The following is a 16,261-nucleotide window of genomic DNA, read 5'->3' on the forward strand; positions in this document are numbered from 1 at the left end:
TCATTTAACAGCATCTGACATATAATAATTCCCTTATAAATTAAGTGTCGCTTTGTTGATTGAATATAGTTCCATATTCTTCCATAGTTACATTTTGGTCATGGGTCCTATCACAACAAGTCTCAGTGATTTATATCTGGTCAGTTTCCTTCCTTTAGTCAAGATCAATGATTTGCCTTGCTTGTGTACTTACATTTGTTTCATTTGTGTGTGGCCATCCAAGACCATGGGTTTTATTGCTGGCTCTTCTCTTGATTTTTTTCCCTCCTCTGAATTATTGGATATGTCTACTGCTATTATTCTTTATATTTTGTAAATATGGTTATCTAGATTGGCAGATAGGCAAAGAATATAGGCAGTTTTCTCCCTATGCTTCTTTTTTTAGTTTAATGCAATTTTTCTGTAATTTGTAAGACTCTAAGCAAATATATTTTAACAATTCTTCATTAGGTACACTCCATTCCTGGAAAAAAGCCCATTATTTCTATATTTATCCAACAATATGGTGTAGTGAAAAGAGAAACTGAATTTAGATCAGAAGTTATGGATTCCAATCTCTGCTCTGATAGTTGCTACTGCTACCTATGTTATTTTACTTCTTAAGGCCTCTATAAAATGAGGGTACTGTCATTCATGATAACAATAGCTGACATTTATATAGAATTTAGGGTTTTTATCCTCCTATCAATGGTATGAGGCAGGTACTACAGGAATTATTCCCCATTTTACAGATAAGGAAAATGAGACTCAGTGTTTAAGTGACTTGCCCATAGTCACACAACTAATAAATATCAGAGGTAAGTTTTGAATTTAGGTTTCTCCTAGATCTGCCTTTTTCAAAGCCCTTTCTTTCAATCAGAAATGGTAATTTATTTAAATAAATAGCTTTTGCTTCTTAAGATCCTTGGTTTATTGCCCAGGGTTTCATAATTGTTAGCAGGGCTTTCTATTATTTCTTCATATGGTCTGAGCACCAAATCTGATGGCCCCGTCCCTAGCCAAATTTTTCAAGGTCCCACAAAATCTGTGGTTCCTAGAGATGTTCTAGCTTTGTAGCAGGTTCTTATTTCTCATTATTTGTATTTTCAAGGGAAGATATGTCCTTTAGCTAGAAGAAAATCTCAGCACGGCTTCCTCTGGCCAGGGACAGTTGGCTACCTTTATATATTTTCAGTTTGCACCAAGACCATTCCACCCTTTTTCATCAATGCTCTTCTCATCTACGGTGACCCTTCAGTAATTGAGAGCAATAACAGGAGAGGAGTATAGGACATAAAGCTCTGTAACCAAATCAGTAAAGAGGCTAAATGTTTTTCAACTTCTTTCCTCTGTCTCTTACTCCACAATGCCACTTTCAGACTCTCCCTCCATGGTCATCATTCAGCAACCTTCTCCTCCTTTGAACTTCTGGATATACAATATTATCACTTAATCCAGTACTGGTGGCTATTTTCTACCGACTCTGAGGACATTCCCCTTTCTTCCTCAATGAGTTTCATGCCTGGCTCCAACTCCTCTTCTCATACTAGGGGACTTGGTCATAAATATTCGAAGTTTTCTCAACAGCTTAAACTTCCTAGTTCTACAGACTGCTCATCTTGGATCGCTATTTCATGAGGGGGCTTGGCCATGATCACTTCACTCCTGGTTCCACTCAGTCTCCATACTTCTTTACTTCTTTGTCAGCTGCTGCCACTCTCCCCCATCTATAGCTAACCTTCCCCCATTAGAATGAAGGTAGAGACTCATTTTTGTTGTATTGGTATTCCTAGTGCTTAGTGCATGATCTAGCCCATAGTAGGCATTTTAATAAATATTTTATTTATTTAGCTGCCTCCCATAATCTACTCTGTTCCACCTTAGCTACACAGAGGGATGGTCACAGCATTGATCTTACACCTACAAGTATACCCCTTTCATGTACATGAACTTCAAAATTCCTTTATCTGGTCATAAACCTTTGTCATTCTATCTTCCCCTATGCCTTTTGACCCCCTAATACAGTTTTTCATGCTCATGATGACATTTAGTTTCTCCACCCTTTGTATTTTTCCAGGCCATCACCCATGCACTTTCTACAGTCTCCTTCCTTCCCAGTCTTGATCCCTTAATGAACAAGTTCAGCTCTACACCATCTTCAACTCAAATCTTTTTTCTTATTATTCTTGTGTTGGCCCCAATTTTGGATTACTACCACCGTGCACTTCCTTTATTCCTATTCAAATACTGCTAAGTGGAGCTGGAGGAAGTCAGGAAATGATATTATGACTGGATCTTGCCTGGGCCATTACTGCAGCAAGGCAATGCTTCTGTTTTTCCTTAATCAGTTCTCTATCCCACTCACTTCGGTGACTGTTTCAAATGTTCTCTTCTTTCAAAAAGCCTACCATAACACCACTCCTCCAGTCCTTTCAGCTGATGACCTCACTTCATACATTACCTAAAATATTGAGACTATTTGTGGAGAGCTTCCTCTGTTCCCCTTGTCCTCATATCACATCTGTCTGACATCTTCACCCACCAACTCTTCCATCACTTATGTCTGATGAAGAGGTAATCCTTTTCCTTAACAAGGAAACCCTACTACATGTACCCTTGTTCTTCCGAGATCATCCTGCAGATTGCCCCCACTATTATCCCTACTCTTACTAATCTACAATCTCTCTCTTTACCTCCTAGTTCCTTTCCTCATGCCTATTGAGATATCCTTATCCAAACCATCCTTTAAAAAAAACAACTCACTTGATCCAACCATCCCCACTAGCTCTTGTCATATTTCTCTACTGCCTTCTTAGCTGAAACCTGAAAAAGCCATCTGTACTAATCTTCCTCTCCCTTCACTCTTTTCTAAATCCTCTGAGGGCTTCTGACCACATCATTCAACTGAAGCAGCTCTTCGAAGTTACTGATGGTCTCCTAATCGACAAATCTAATGGCCTTTTCTCAGTCTTTAACTGTCTTACCCTTTCTGGATCATTTGACACTTTTTCACTTTCTTACCCCATATAGTCTCTCCTATTTGGGTTTTTGTTACCTGTCCATTCATACCTATCTGATTGCTCCTTATCAACCTGATGATTCCTAAATTTATGTGCTAATGATTTCCATATTTATATATCTAGCCCTAGTCTGTCTTCTGAACTCTGGTTTCACTTTACCAGCTGCCTATTGGACATTTCAAATTTGATATCTCAAACTCAACTTTATCCAAAATGGAAGTCATTATCGTTCCTCATTCCCACAATGAAGAACCACCCCGACCACCATCCCTACAAATAATAACCCTGTTCTGAACTCCTATTGCTTTTGAGACCATCTTTCCAGTCTTTCAGGTTTTCAACCTTGGTGTAATCTTTAACTTTCACTCACCATATATATTCAACCAGTTGCCAAGTCTTGTCATTTCTACCTCTGCAACATCCTTTGTATATGATACTTTCTCCCTTCTCATATAGGCAGAATTTTAGTTCAGGCCCTTATCACCTCTCACCTGAAATGTTGCAGTAGCCTTTCCTCTCTTTGTCTTAATTTTCTCTCCACTCCAATTCATCCTCCACATAGTTTCTGAAATAGTTTTTTCAAGCATAAGTCTTACCATGCCCTCTCCTCCCATCACTCTATATGTAGATAATTCTCAGATCTCTTTATCTAGCTCTAAACCTGAAATGCCCTCTTGCAAGACCCTGACCACTGAGCAACTTGATCTCAGCCAAAAGGTGTACCCCTCCCTTGTGGTCTGGCCCAAGACTGCTCACAGCATCTAGCTTGGAGATGACAAATCCAGCAGCCATCTGGACTGTTGAGGGTGGAGCTGGCCTGCCTGGGGAAAGTTCTGAATGAGGGGACCTCAGGGCCTCTGGACACCTAGCTTGTCCCAAGCATCGCCATCCTGACCTCCAGTCTCACATTTCCAACTTCCTGTTAGACATCTCAAACTGGATGTCCCATAGACATCTGAAACTCAGCACATGCAAAACTGAACTCAACATATTTACCCCTCCATCTCCCCTAATAGGCTCCCTATTACTTCACGTATAAAATGTAAACTGGTTTTTGTTTGTTTTTTGTTTTTAAATTCAACAACTTCACAACTTGGCTCCTTCCTGCCTTTCCATGGAGTCTTATACTTTGTTCTTCTGCATGCATTTTGTTGTCCTGGCTTCTTGGTGTTTCTCATATGTGATACTGCATCTCACATCTCTCTGCCTTTGTGCTGGTTGTCCCTCATATCTAGAATGCTCTCCTTTCTCACCTCTGCCTCTCCCCTGGCTTCCTTCAGTACTAGTCTTAAATGCCACCTTCTGCAGGAGGTCTTCCCTCATTCCTCAAGCTGCTAGTGCCTTCCCCTCCAAGGTTACCTTCCATCTATGTGTATCATTTATGTTTCTGTTTATGTACATGTTATTTCCTCCTTTAAAATGTAAGCTGCTTTGGGGAGATGTGGTTTCAGTGCCCAGCTTGGGCATTTCTCATCTTGTTACCCACACGACTGAATCTCCAATTTCCTGTTCATTGCTACCACTCAAGGAGTAAAAATAGTAAAGGGGAAGGTGGAGCATGTTGTAAGTAGTTTCTTGGATCCTATCATTTCCTCTTCTCTCTCTGTTTTCTGTGGAAGTAACTCATCTGCTATCTTGTCCCCTGCAGGCCGAGACACAGTTCTGATGCACAATTAGACTTGACTACAATGGGCAGGAATTACAGGTACAGAAATATAGTTGCCAAATATTTTTATGATTTCATGTTTTGATTGCCTTACCTCTAGTTTAAGAACACTCATTAAATATTTTCCAAGGTGCCAGTTATGTTGTCTTCCCTTTCTTCTTTACCCGAGTCTTGCATGGAGAAATGGCCTTTCTTGCCAAGTCAAATCCCTCTACGTGCATCCTCGTTTTCATTCTATCCTGCTTTCTCTGGGAGATTGCCTCCTCTATAATTTTAGAGGTGGCAATCTTTAAACTCTCTCTATTTTACTGGCAGCTTCCCTTGTTGCCTGCAAGCATGCTCATGGCTCCCTTATCCTTAAAAAACAAAGCAAAACACAAGACCTTCTCACCTGATCTATTTGCCCCTACTAGCTATTTTCCTGTACCTTTTCTCCATTTCTTAGCTAAACTCCTTGAGAAAGCTATTTATAATCAGTGCCTCCACTTTCTCTCCTCTCACTCTCTTTATCCAACTTCTAATTACTTAATTGAAACTTCTCTCCCCAAAGTTATTAATTACTTCATAATTGCCAAATCTAATGGCCTTTTCTCAGTCCTCATCCTTGACTTTTCTGAAGCCTTTGCTAATGTCAGTCATCCTTTTTCTGAATATTTTTTTCTCTCTAGGTTTTTGTAACAATGCTTTCTCCTGTTTCTCCTTCTGTCTTTTTTTCTTATTTTTTTAATTTTTTTTTTCTCTCCTTCAGTCTGTCTGCTGTTTCTTCCCTCTTCTTTGTTGGATCATCATCCAAGTCATGCCTGCTAATTATGGGTGCTGCCCAAGGTTATGTCCTAGGCTCTCTTCTCTTCTTTCTCTATAGTATTTCATTTGATGATCTCATTATCTCCTATGGATTCAGCTATCATCTCTATGTAAATAACTCTCAGATCTCTTTATCTAGCTCTAATCTCTCCTTGACCTCCAGTCTCACATTTCCAACTTCCTATTTTACATCTCAAACTGGATATCCCATAGACATCTTAAACTCAACACATTCAAAACTTAACTCAACACATTTACCCCCCAGTCCCCCCAAAAATATCTTTCCTTTTCAAGATGTCCCTATTACTATCAAAGGGACTCCTATCTTCCTAGTTATTCAGGTTCACAACCTATGTGTCATTCTAACTCTTCACTTTCACTCAAACCACATATCCAATCTGTTGCCAATTTTGGTTATTTCTACTTTTCCAATATCTCTTACATATTTCTCCTTATCTCTAACACAGACATCTCCTTGGTGTAGACTTTCATTACCTAATGCCTAGTTCTTTTCAAAAAGCTTCTAGTTGGTCTTCCTTCCTCAAGTCTATCCCCCACTCAGATGTCAAATTGATTTGCCTAAAATATAAGTCTTTCCTTATTACTTCCCTACTCAGTAAAATATAGTGTCTCCTTACTGCATATAGCATCAAATATAAAATCCTCTGTTTGACTTTTAAAGTCCTTTAGAACTAGCCGCTTCATACCTTTGTAGCTTTCTTACACATCACTCCCCTCTTCATGTTCCTTGAGCCAGCAACACTGGGCTTTTTGCTTTTCTTTGCACATGACACTCCATCTTCTGACTCAGTCCTTTTCACTGATTATTCCCCCAAATGCCTAGAATGCCTTTCATCCTCACTTCATCTTCCTGGCTTCCCTGAATTCATTCAAGATTCAGCTCAAATCCTACCTTCTTCAAGAGGACTTTTTCTGATTTCCCTCACTTCCCACTAATGCATCTGAGATTATTGCCAATATGTATGTCTCTTGTATGGACATGTTTGTTTGCATGTTATCTTTTTTATAATTTTTTTTGTAATTAATAGAAATCTGTTTTCTCTCCCTCCCACCCACTACCCCATTGGGAAAAAGCAAAAAAAAGGAAAAATATGTTCTGTACCCTGAGCCCCCCACCTTTCTGTCAGGAGGTATATAATATTGCATCATCATTGAGCCTCTGGAATCATGAAAGGTCATTATAATTTGTCAGAATTCTTACAGCTTTCATACAACTTTGCAGTGTTATTGTTGTTGCATTAATTATTCTTACCCATTTAAATGTGATCTTGAGGGCAGAGACTGTTTCTTTTACTTTTTTTGTTGTTCTTATGTTCTAATGCAGTGTCTTGGATTTCTTCACTTACTTGGGTTTCTTGCCAAGCTTTCATTTAACTGGTTTTTAATTCCATTGCTTCTTGCTGTTTTATGAAGTGATATTGTTCATAATCTTCTACCATCTTTATGCATAAGATTTTACAATGAGTTTATATTTTAAACCAGTGTTGTCTTTGATTGCCATATCTCTCCATTAATAAGTAGGTTAAGTTTTTTCCTGACCAAGGAGTGTTTAGACTCTTTTGGTTTCTCTTATGGCAACTGATTACAGTGATTGAACTTTTTTTTGAAATTATATGAAATTTGTTTGGTTTGAATTGGTGTCAATATACATTTATTCTTCTGTTTCCTTTTTTGGAGTGTCATCAACCTGTTTAAATAATTGGATCATTTTAACTATGTGCCATAATTTTTATCTAATTTTTAGTCTTTCTTTAGTTTTCATTTTTTTCTTTATTCTTGTCTAATGACTCCCATATTAGTAACAGGTCGATTAAAATATAATAATTTCATTCTTTTCTAATGTTTTTTTGGTACTTACTAAATCCAGAGCCTCCCAATTCTTGTTTTAAAGAAAAAATTCATCATGTGCAGGCTTTTGTTGTAGTTTATAAGCCCTTAACTTCTGTTGTTTCTTCACTCACAATTATATTTTCAGCACTTTTTTTGCCATATACCCCTAAAGTCCATGGTGCATTGATATCACGGTATAAAAGCATATGTAGATCAAATTTGGAGGATCTTGTCACACATTTATTAATAAATTTTCTTTATATCATCTTCCTCTTCAACAGATATTGGCAGATAAGCTGCAACAATTTTTCTGATGGTCTTTTTGTGAATAATCATAGGTACTACAACATGGAATGAACAACTGTCCCATCATGTGGTATTTCTTATTGATTTTGGACACACAAGACCACCTTTGCCAATTTCTTTATTTAGATTTCCAAAAAGAACCTGTGTCATTGTTACAATTCTCTTCTATTTTTATTAATTAACCAAGTCTCTGATTTTTAAAAATTTGTGTTAACTTGATTCTTACCTCATTTCTTAAACCATTTCTTTCCTCTCTCTGCCTGTCCCCCATATCACTGATCATTCCTTTGTACTTTTTGGTTTGTGTTAACTTAATAAAATACAGCTCTTCCTTCTACCTTCTGCTGATGAAAATTAATGTGGTTTTTTTTTTTTGCATGTAGTAGTGTTTTGCTGTTTCTAAACTGGAATCAATTATTTTAAGCTTACATTTAACAGTTTGCCTAATGTTTTCAGAATACCGAAGGACATGTATTCCCATTTGTAACAAAGTAGAAAGTAATAAAATAAAAACTCCTTGCATATTAGGACCAGTTCTTAGTGTCTCATCTTTACCCGTTTTGCCTTTTCTCCTTATATGTGGAAGTATGAAGTAAGCCAGAAAGCAAATAAGGATAGGTTAATATTTTAGAGGAGACCTCCATTTTAATTGTCAATCATTCAATACGCATTTATTAAGCACCTACTATGTGCCAGTTACTATGCTAAGTTCAGACTTTATTGAGTATCTCCATTTTTTTTAAGGAAAGAAGAAAGTGCATTCCAATCATGGAAGATTATCTGTGAATGTAATGAATTAGACCAGGTACATTGAGGTCAAGGAACAGCTAGTAGTCTAGTTTGGTTGAAAGTGATAAAGTGAATGTACGGATATTTGTGTGAAATAAGGCAGAAAAAGTAACTTGAAGTAGGACTGTGAAGGGTCTGAAATACCAACCAGTTTTATCTATAGCCTGCTCCTCCCTAGTTATGGACTCTGAAATTGTCCCCAGATTAAAGGTTTGTTTGAGGTCTACTGAAAACCATAGCTCACGAAATTTTTTTTGTTATTTCTTTTGCTATACCTATTGGAAGACATATTAGTTAAAAGAAAAAGACATTTGATTAAATTATATAGTAAGATAAATGACAAAGGCAATTCTTCCTCATTCAAACAAGCACACAGTAACATTGGCCTTCTTGCTTTAACTTGCGCATCTCCTGACTCGTTCCTTTTCACTGATTATTCCCCACCCCACTGCCATGCCTAGAATTCCTTCCTTTCTCACTTCCACTTCTTGGATTCCCTGACTTCCTTCAAAACAAAGGCCAAATCCTACTTTCTACCATAAATTACCATACCACTGGTGAAAGAAGGAACACCAACAGCCAAGGCACTGAAAGTTACAGCATATCCCACTCCATGAGTTTTATGTCATCCCTGCTAGAGCACTTCTCTGCTTCCATTGTAGCTGCTACTTCCTGATGTAGCAATTGATGTCATGGCAGTCTTGGCACTACCACTGGATCACAACTGCTTTCTCTACTGGTGCACACTGTAGGGGTTCTGCTGCTCCATTTTCTCCATTTCACCATATACTGGTGTCTCCTGAGCTACTTTCTCATGGTTTTGTATTACAGCTGCTAGGCAACTTTATTTTTTTCTCCATAAAGAAAGAATATTATTTCTTTTAACTTCTTCCATAGGCTACTTCAGTTCTTTTGTGTTTCCAACCCACAAACATAGCCAGCTAAAGAAGTTTTATAGACATTGCCTGTTTATTGAATTGCTTTTCTTCTGCCTCACCTGCAACCCTTTGAACTCCATCTATTCTTTGGGAGCATGTGAAAATTCCTTTCATTTTCCATTAGGTCCTTGGGTCCTACCTGGGTCCACAAAGAGTATCTCTAAGGCTTCACTTAACAAAACTGGATGAGGGGACAGGGTAGTGCTTGCAATCTCTTGCTCTGCATTCCTGCCAGCAGCAAAATCACTGCACTCTATATTTTCGGGAGGCCTGGGGAGCCAGTGATGGTTTTTGAATAAGGAAATAAGATGACTAGTTCTGTGAAGAGTAGATGAGAGAGAGCAGAGGCTGGGAGACCAACTACTAGGCTATTATGGAAATCTTGACAGAAGTTAACAAAGGCCTAAAGAGTGTTAGCATGCCAAAACGTATGTAAAACACTTCACAGACCTTAAAGGGATATGTAAATTCTAGCCATTAATAATACTAATAGAAGAGAGACGGGAAAAAATGTGAGAGATACTTTAGAGGTAGAATTAGCAGGTGATGGCAACTGGATAAGAAGGAAGGAAGAAAAGAAGGGGGAGGGAAGAATAAAAAATAATCTTGGGCGAGCATAGCAATGGTGATGACAGCTGATCACCATCTGTACCCCTAATGCTATCTTAATCACTATTTTAAAACTGTCCTCTTATGCTTACCAGAATTTGTAGAATCATAGCATTTTTGAACTGGAAGGAGCCTTAAAGAGCATTTAGCCTAACTCCATTATTTTGCAAATGAGGAAATTGAGTACCAGAAAGGGTAAGTGACTTTCCTAAGGTCACTCTATTCCTTCGTCATAGAGCTGGGACTAGAATCTAGGTCTCCTGACTGTCAAGCCAATACTCTTGCATCTGTCCCACTGTAGTTCCAAAGGAGTATGTGCTATATGAAACAAAAGTGTTCCCCTGTGAAGACTGGTAGGATTATTAAACATTAAACAGTGATCTTTTAATATGAGGTAGAATTGATGCTATAGCCACAATCTTGCAACTCTCATGATGGTTTAGCTGTATAGATAAATTTTATGGGCTTATTTTTCAGATATCAAAAACTTTATTTTGTATAATAATCAATTGTTCAGATCTTTAATTTTTAATCCACAGAATAGCCTGGGTAGTTTTGAATGCAAGAGAGACCTTTAACCTTCTAAGAAGCACAGTATAAATAGGCCCTATAAATGTGCGTTTGATGGTGGTAATAAGTAGCTGGCATTAATCAAATTGCTGGATCATCTTAATTATTTCTTAATATTTAAGCATTTCTTCTGATGTGATAAATTACTCAGATTTGCTGAAAAAAAACCTCTCATATTTATAATTGTTTGTGCTAGGAGACTTAGATTATAGTTGAATCAACAAAATCCTAACCCATCATATTTAAATTATTAAAGTTAGAACTCTGGGCTAAAGTAATTAACTATTTATTGGCTGTGAAAATAGGCAACATTTCAGTCAAATTACTTAGGGTTTTTTAAGGAAATCATTGTTTCTAATTAACTCTTTTCTTCTCTATAAATACAGACACAGTGAGGAAACTGTCAAATTGAGTGGGATTAGAAGAAGGTTGGGGACTGTCTGGAGAAATGATGTCCCCAGAGTTTAAAGGAATATTTAAAGTTCCTCATAAAACTGTTTAGAAAAGTAATGTGTATGTCAGTACTTCTAACTAAATGAGCTTTGAAAATGACTTTTCAGTTTCTTTTGAGAGTAGTTTTACCATTCAGTGCTTTCTTCCCTTAAGATCATATTATTTACAGTTGCTATGTAATTACAACTATTCTAAGCACTGAATTCTGTTCAGTAACAGGACGATTTATAGTTCATTGTTTGTATACTGTTTACTTACTTGTTCATATATGAGGGAAGAAAAATCCTGACCAAAAAATCATGTTATACTAAATTGAATTAACTTTTTCTCTATCGTTTTTCCTAATTTGATAGAAAAGATCAGGTTGTCACCTCCAAAAATGTTATTTAAAAGTTTATGGGATCCTCCTCCCTTATTAGCAATAAGACATTGCAAAGAGAATTATTTCTCTATTAGTCATATAGATGGAGATATCAGTATTGTCCTACTAGTGCTATGTGTTAGAATTAAGAATCAAACGATTTGGCTTATTTTCTTTATTGCTTAGTTAAAATATTTTGTAATTATAAATTGAATTTGAGAAAATATTTCAACTGTTCAATTAGTAGTTTGGTCATTTCCTTTACATGTGAATTTCCAATAAGTTAAAATAAGCTGTAATTATTTTACATACAATTTCCATATTTGAAACTATTTTATTTTTGTGGATCCTCATAACATAATATCCATTAATGTCATATAAGATTATTATTTTTGTGTCTGAATAATATTTTACATCATATAATTTCTTATTCAGAATGAATTATTATTTAGGGTAGAATAAAGTATTTCTAAAGTCCTAAATGCTTTTAAAATTTTATTTGGGATTAGATGTCAGAGGGATTTTGAGGCTACTGTATATTGACATTATTCTCCTTTAACTTAATATTTTCCCTTCCTCTTTTAATAGCTTTTTAAAAAACTGATTAAACAGCAGAATTTTGTTTTGTCACTACAACTATCTTGAAATAGTTTTTAAACAAAAAGTAATCACTTTTAAATTATGAGATCTTCCCTCCTCCATTAAAAAGGCAAAGCAGCTATATTTTTGTAAAATAATTTTGATTGAAAGAGCACATGATCCTAGATCCCCTTTAATTTTAATTTTGCTTATAGGATTTAACTTAGTGTCAAGGATTTGGCAAGAATTTGTTTTTATGTGTACATTTTTATTCTCAACTAAAGGCTTTAAGAGATGTAATGGTGTATGGTTATAGTTCTGCTTATATGTATATGCCTGTGGGCACATGCATCTTTTTATTTATTCACGTAACTATTCATAGCCATATGCAATTTTGGTGCGGATACCATAATGTAAAATTAGCCCATGCATAACAAAAGCAAAATGTAGTTTGGAGAAGCATTCCTGAATGGTGAGTGAACAAAGGGGGCTGGCTAGTACTACCACATACTGCTTGCATGGAGGATGTGGTGTGGTATCATTTGTGTGCTGAGAGGTAGCTGAACATTTCCATTTTGGTGTAAATCCCTTGAGAAGGAAAGCATTTCAGAATGGGGTGTGATCTGCTCTCTTAGTAAGAGTGATTGACATGGAATGAATAAATAGAAGAGGAGGATAAATACCACTCCTCCCCTTTTAAGCCCAAGCACATATACATTTAATGCAACGCTTTCAGTGCAAAAGGCCAGCTTCCTTAATGACAGCAAATTCCTTAAAAGCCAGGCAATAATTTGCCAGTGGTTCTGGTTTTAAAAAAAAAAATGCCAAGAAACAAGCAAGCAAAGCTCCCTTAGAAAAATATAAACATTTTGTAATACAAATGTGGTAGTAAATATGCAGATAAAATATATGATGGAGCTCCTATATGTGAAAGTGGAACCTTGACGGCGGTTCTTGGTCAATGGGTGAGACAGAATGGTTCACTGAATTGGATAACACAGTGCATACCATAGTGACTGATTAAATTGATTTGTCTGTGGCTACAGCCTACTCTATTACTGAAGCCCTTTAACCTATTTTGCAAGTCTTCAAAAACTGAGATCCTGAATGAATGTGATCTTAAAGGAAATTAACTTAATTCAAAAGAAGGAATTTTATAAATGCACATTTAAACTTGATAAAGTATTCATTTTTTTTTTTTTTGCACACTGAACAAAGGAACTATGGCAAAAACCACATTAAAAGAAAAATGGATTTCTCTTTTTTTTAAAGTAGCCATAATTGAACATTTGACTTTCAGGCCTTCAGCTTTCTTAACTCAGAAGTGCATTTGTTGTTTTAATTATTGCTGTTTAATTTCAGATCCCCTCGTAGAAAACATAAAACATGGCAGAACCAACAGTGTTGCTGCTTTGAAGATGAGTTTAATATATACAATGTTACATATAAACACATAATTTAACAATAAATATGTTTATATACACATTTTCTATTCCTTTTCCTTTCTAATTTTGGAAAATGCACAGCAGTATTGTTTGAGATAAATACTTATTGATTGATTTAACATTAATCCATAGCTAATAAAATATAGCCAGTTCTTTAGGTTAATTTTTTTTGTGCCTGAGAAAGCAGTCAACTGTGTATCTAGTTGTTTCTAGCTTACCTATTACATGGAACAGGGAGGTTGAAATGAAAGTATACAAATTAATTATTATCCTTACTGTCCCACTTCAAAACAGGGGTTTCTTAAATGAAATGGACAGGTTTGAATTGTTTTTGTCACTTCTATTTGTGTTTGAGATATAAAGCAGTTTAATTCCCAGGACTTAGTCATAATTAGTTATATGTAATATATAATTAGTTATATTTGCACTCAGCTAATAGATTACCACACCTTAAGATACATAATGTCAGTTATAGAAATGTCAGCTTCATTTACATAAAAATAAATGATACCCATGAAAGTAATCTTTTGCAAAGTGGTGAATTATTTTTCTGTCTAGTTCATTATGAAAACAGAAGTGTCTCCATTTTAGTGGATCAGTTGCAATGTTTTGCTTCCTACACAATAAATGCAAGTTGAACAGGAGATGTACCATATAGATTATGTAAAACATTTGCTTTTAGAACAAAGCAGCAACCCAAAATTAATTGATACATTCTAGATTCTTCATTTTGATCACTGACCTCAGTTTCCTTTAATCTCAAAATAATTTATATTTTATTGGCCTAGGGGAAGCTTTTGTTGTTTTAAATTTGTATTATGAAGAGATGAAAAAACTGGTTAGGAGTGAGTAAATGATGTGCCTTCATTTCTTAATGCAGCTTTTAGAAGATGAGCAGATTTTTCAAACATAAACACTCAGTACAACAGCCACTCAGTGAACACTCACAGTATTTGATGATAGACTGATGTTCATTTGAATCGAGAAGAATTTAGCCTGGAGGAACAATGAAATGTTTTCAGAAATAAAAAGAAATCTGTTAAAAACTGAATGACAAGCATGTTAATATTTTTTTCCACAAAAATTGTTGGCATTCCTTTGAACGCATAGGTATTGTATAGAACCTCCCACTTCCTTCATTAAATTATCATCAACCTTTACTTCTGTGCTTATGAATCTGACCCCTTAGTGTCTGGAAACATTCCATTTGTAGTTAGCTTCTGATTCAGATACTTTCTGTATTCTTCCTGAAGTATTTGGTAATTTGCCAGGTATCATTCATTAAAGATGTCTGAATTTTGTAGATATCAAATTTCACTATGTTTAGTTTCTACAAAGGAAAAGGTATTTTCTCCCCATTCAAGTAGTTATCACAACTAACCTAATCACATTACCACCTAATTTCAGTTGTAATTTTCTCAATCACAAATTGAATAAATTTCTCTCATAGTTGAATTAAGTATGTATGTGAATATCTATATTTTTAAACAGTCTTTTTTGTAATGCAGTGTAGTGGATATGTTGTTTAATATCGGGTGCCCTCTAGTGGGCTAAGGCATCAGAAACAAACCCATACAATTTATAAAGAAAAGTTTTCATTGGTTTTTTTGAGACAAGTGCTCACTCTGGTGGACCTGGGTTTGCATTCCAACTTCCTGGCTTCCAACCTTGTAACATAGGGCAAGTCACTAAACCTTAAACCACTTTTTCCACATCTTTAAAATGAGGTTGTAGTCATGGCCCCTAAGGCCCCTTCTGAAGCTTTTAAATTGTGATTTCTTTGATAACCACAATAGTTTGTCTTATCCACAAACATGTGCACTTACTGGCTTTGAATTCTTGTATTTGAAATGACTTGTTTTATGTAAGCTCATGTGTTTCAATCATCAGCCCTTGAATTAGTCGGTGCAAATAATAACGCAAATTTTTAAATGTTTGTTTCACCGAAGACTATGATGTCTTAGTAAGACCAACTTAAATGAGGCTCTTATTCTATTTTTCTCTTGCTACCTTCAGTTAAAATAATCTTTTTTCCCCTCTTTCATTGCAGATGCTACAACTGTGGTGGCCTTGATCATCATGCTAAGGAATGTAGTCTACCTCCTCAGCCAAAGAAGTGCCATTACTGTCAGAGCATCATGCACATGGTGGCTAATTGCCCCCATAAAACTGTTCCGCAGCAGCCCACTAGTTCTCAGGGAAGACATGAAGCAGAACCACAGCCATCCACTTCTACTTTCCTCCGAGAAGTGGGAGGAGCCTACGGCTACTCATCTCCATCATATTCTCAGGAGGGCCGATCCGAGATCTCAGAACGGTCAGGCAGGTCACCTCAAGAAACTTCCTCGAGTAAGTTATCCACCTCACCTGAAGAGCAAAGCAGAAAGGGGCCTTCTGTTCAAAAAAGGAAAAAAACTTAAAGCTTTTTCATCAAATACCATTTTTTTTTACCCAGTTGGGATGTCTACCTCATGCAAGTACAGGGGAAGTAATTTCACCATCAGCAGCTGACCTGGAATTTTAACTACTGTTGAGGAACTGTGAAATTTTTTTTAAACAGACAAATCACTCTAAGCAAATTATATTTAAGCAGGGTGTCATGTTTTATGTTGTTGGAAGAATGAGAGCGAATATGAGAACATATGTGTATCTGCGTTTGCATGTGTGAAAGAGAACATGTATCTGTGATGGGTGTAGCCTTCATATACAGGTATGTAGACATATATATAAAGAAGGATATATCTTTATATATGTGTGTATGTAGATATAAGCACACACTCTCACACAACTGGAAATGTCCAAGAGTTGAATGTCCATGTGAAGCAATATTCACATTTTAGGATGTTTTTGAAAATTACCCCCTGGAAACTTTCTTGAAATATCATCTTTTT

The 16,261-nt window shown here is 36.1% G+C and overlaps 1 protein-coding gene across 1 annotated transcript in view; it reads left to right on the forward strand.

Annotated features, from left to right (window-relative positions):
- The window catches only part of LIN28B (lin-28 homolog B), a 116,113-nt gene extending 100,323 nt beyond the window's left edge, over window positions 1–15,790 (forward strand). The window contains exons 5-6 of the mRNA XM_027853842.1: window positions 4,648–4,704; window positions 15,421–15,790. Coding sequence (XP_027709643.1) covers window positions 4,648–4,704; window positions 15,421–15,790 — 427 coding nt within the window. The remainder of the gene's footprint in view (window positions 1–4,647; window positions 4,705–15,420) is intronic.
- Window positions 15,791–16,261: the final 471 nt, after the last annotated feature.

This window comes from Vombatus ursinus, unplaced genomic scaffold, assembly GCF_900497805.2.
Source record: "Vombatus ursinus unplaced genomic scaffold, bare-nosed wombat genome assembly UNPS02000582.1, whole genome shotgun sequence".
Taxonomy (NCBI): Eukaryota; Metazoa; Chordata; class Mammalia; order Diprotodontia; family Vombatidae; genus Vombatus; species Vombatus ursinus.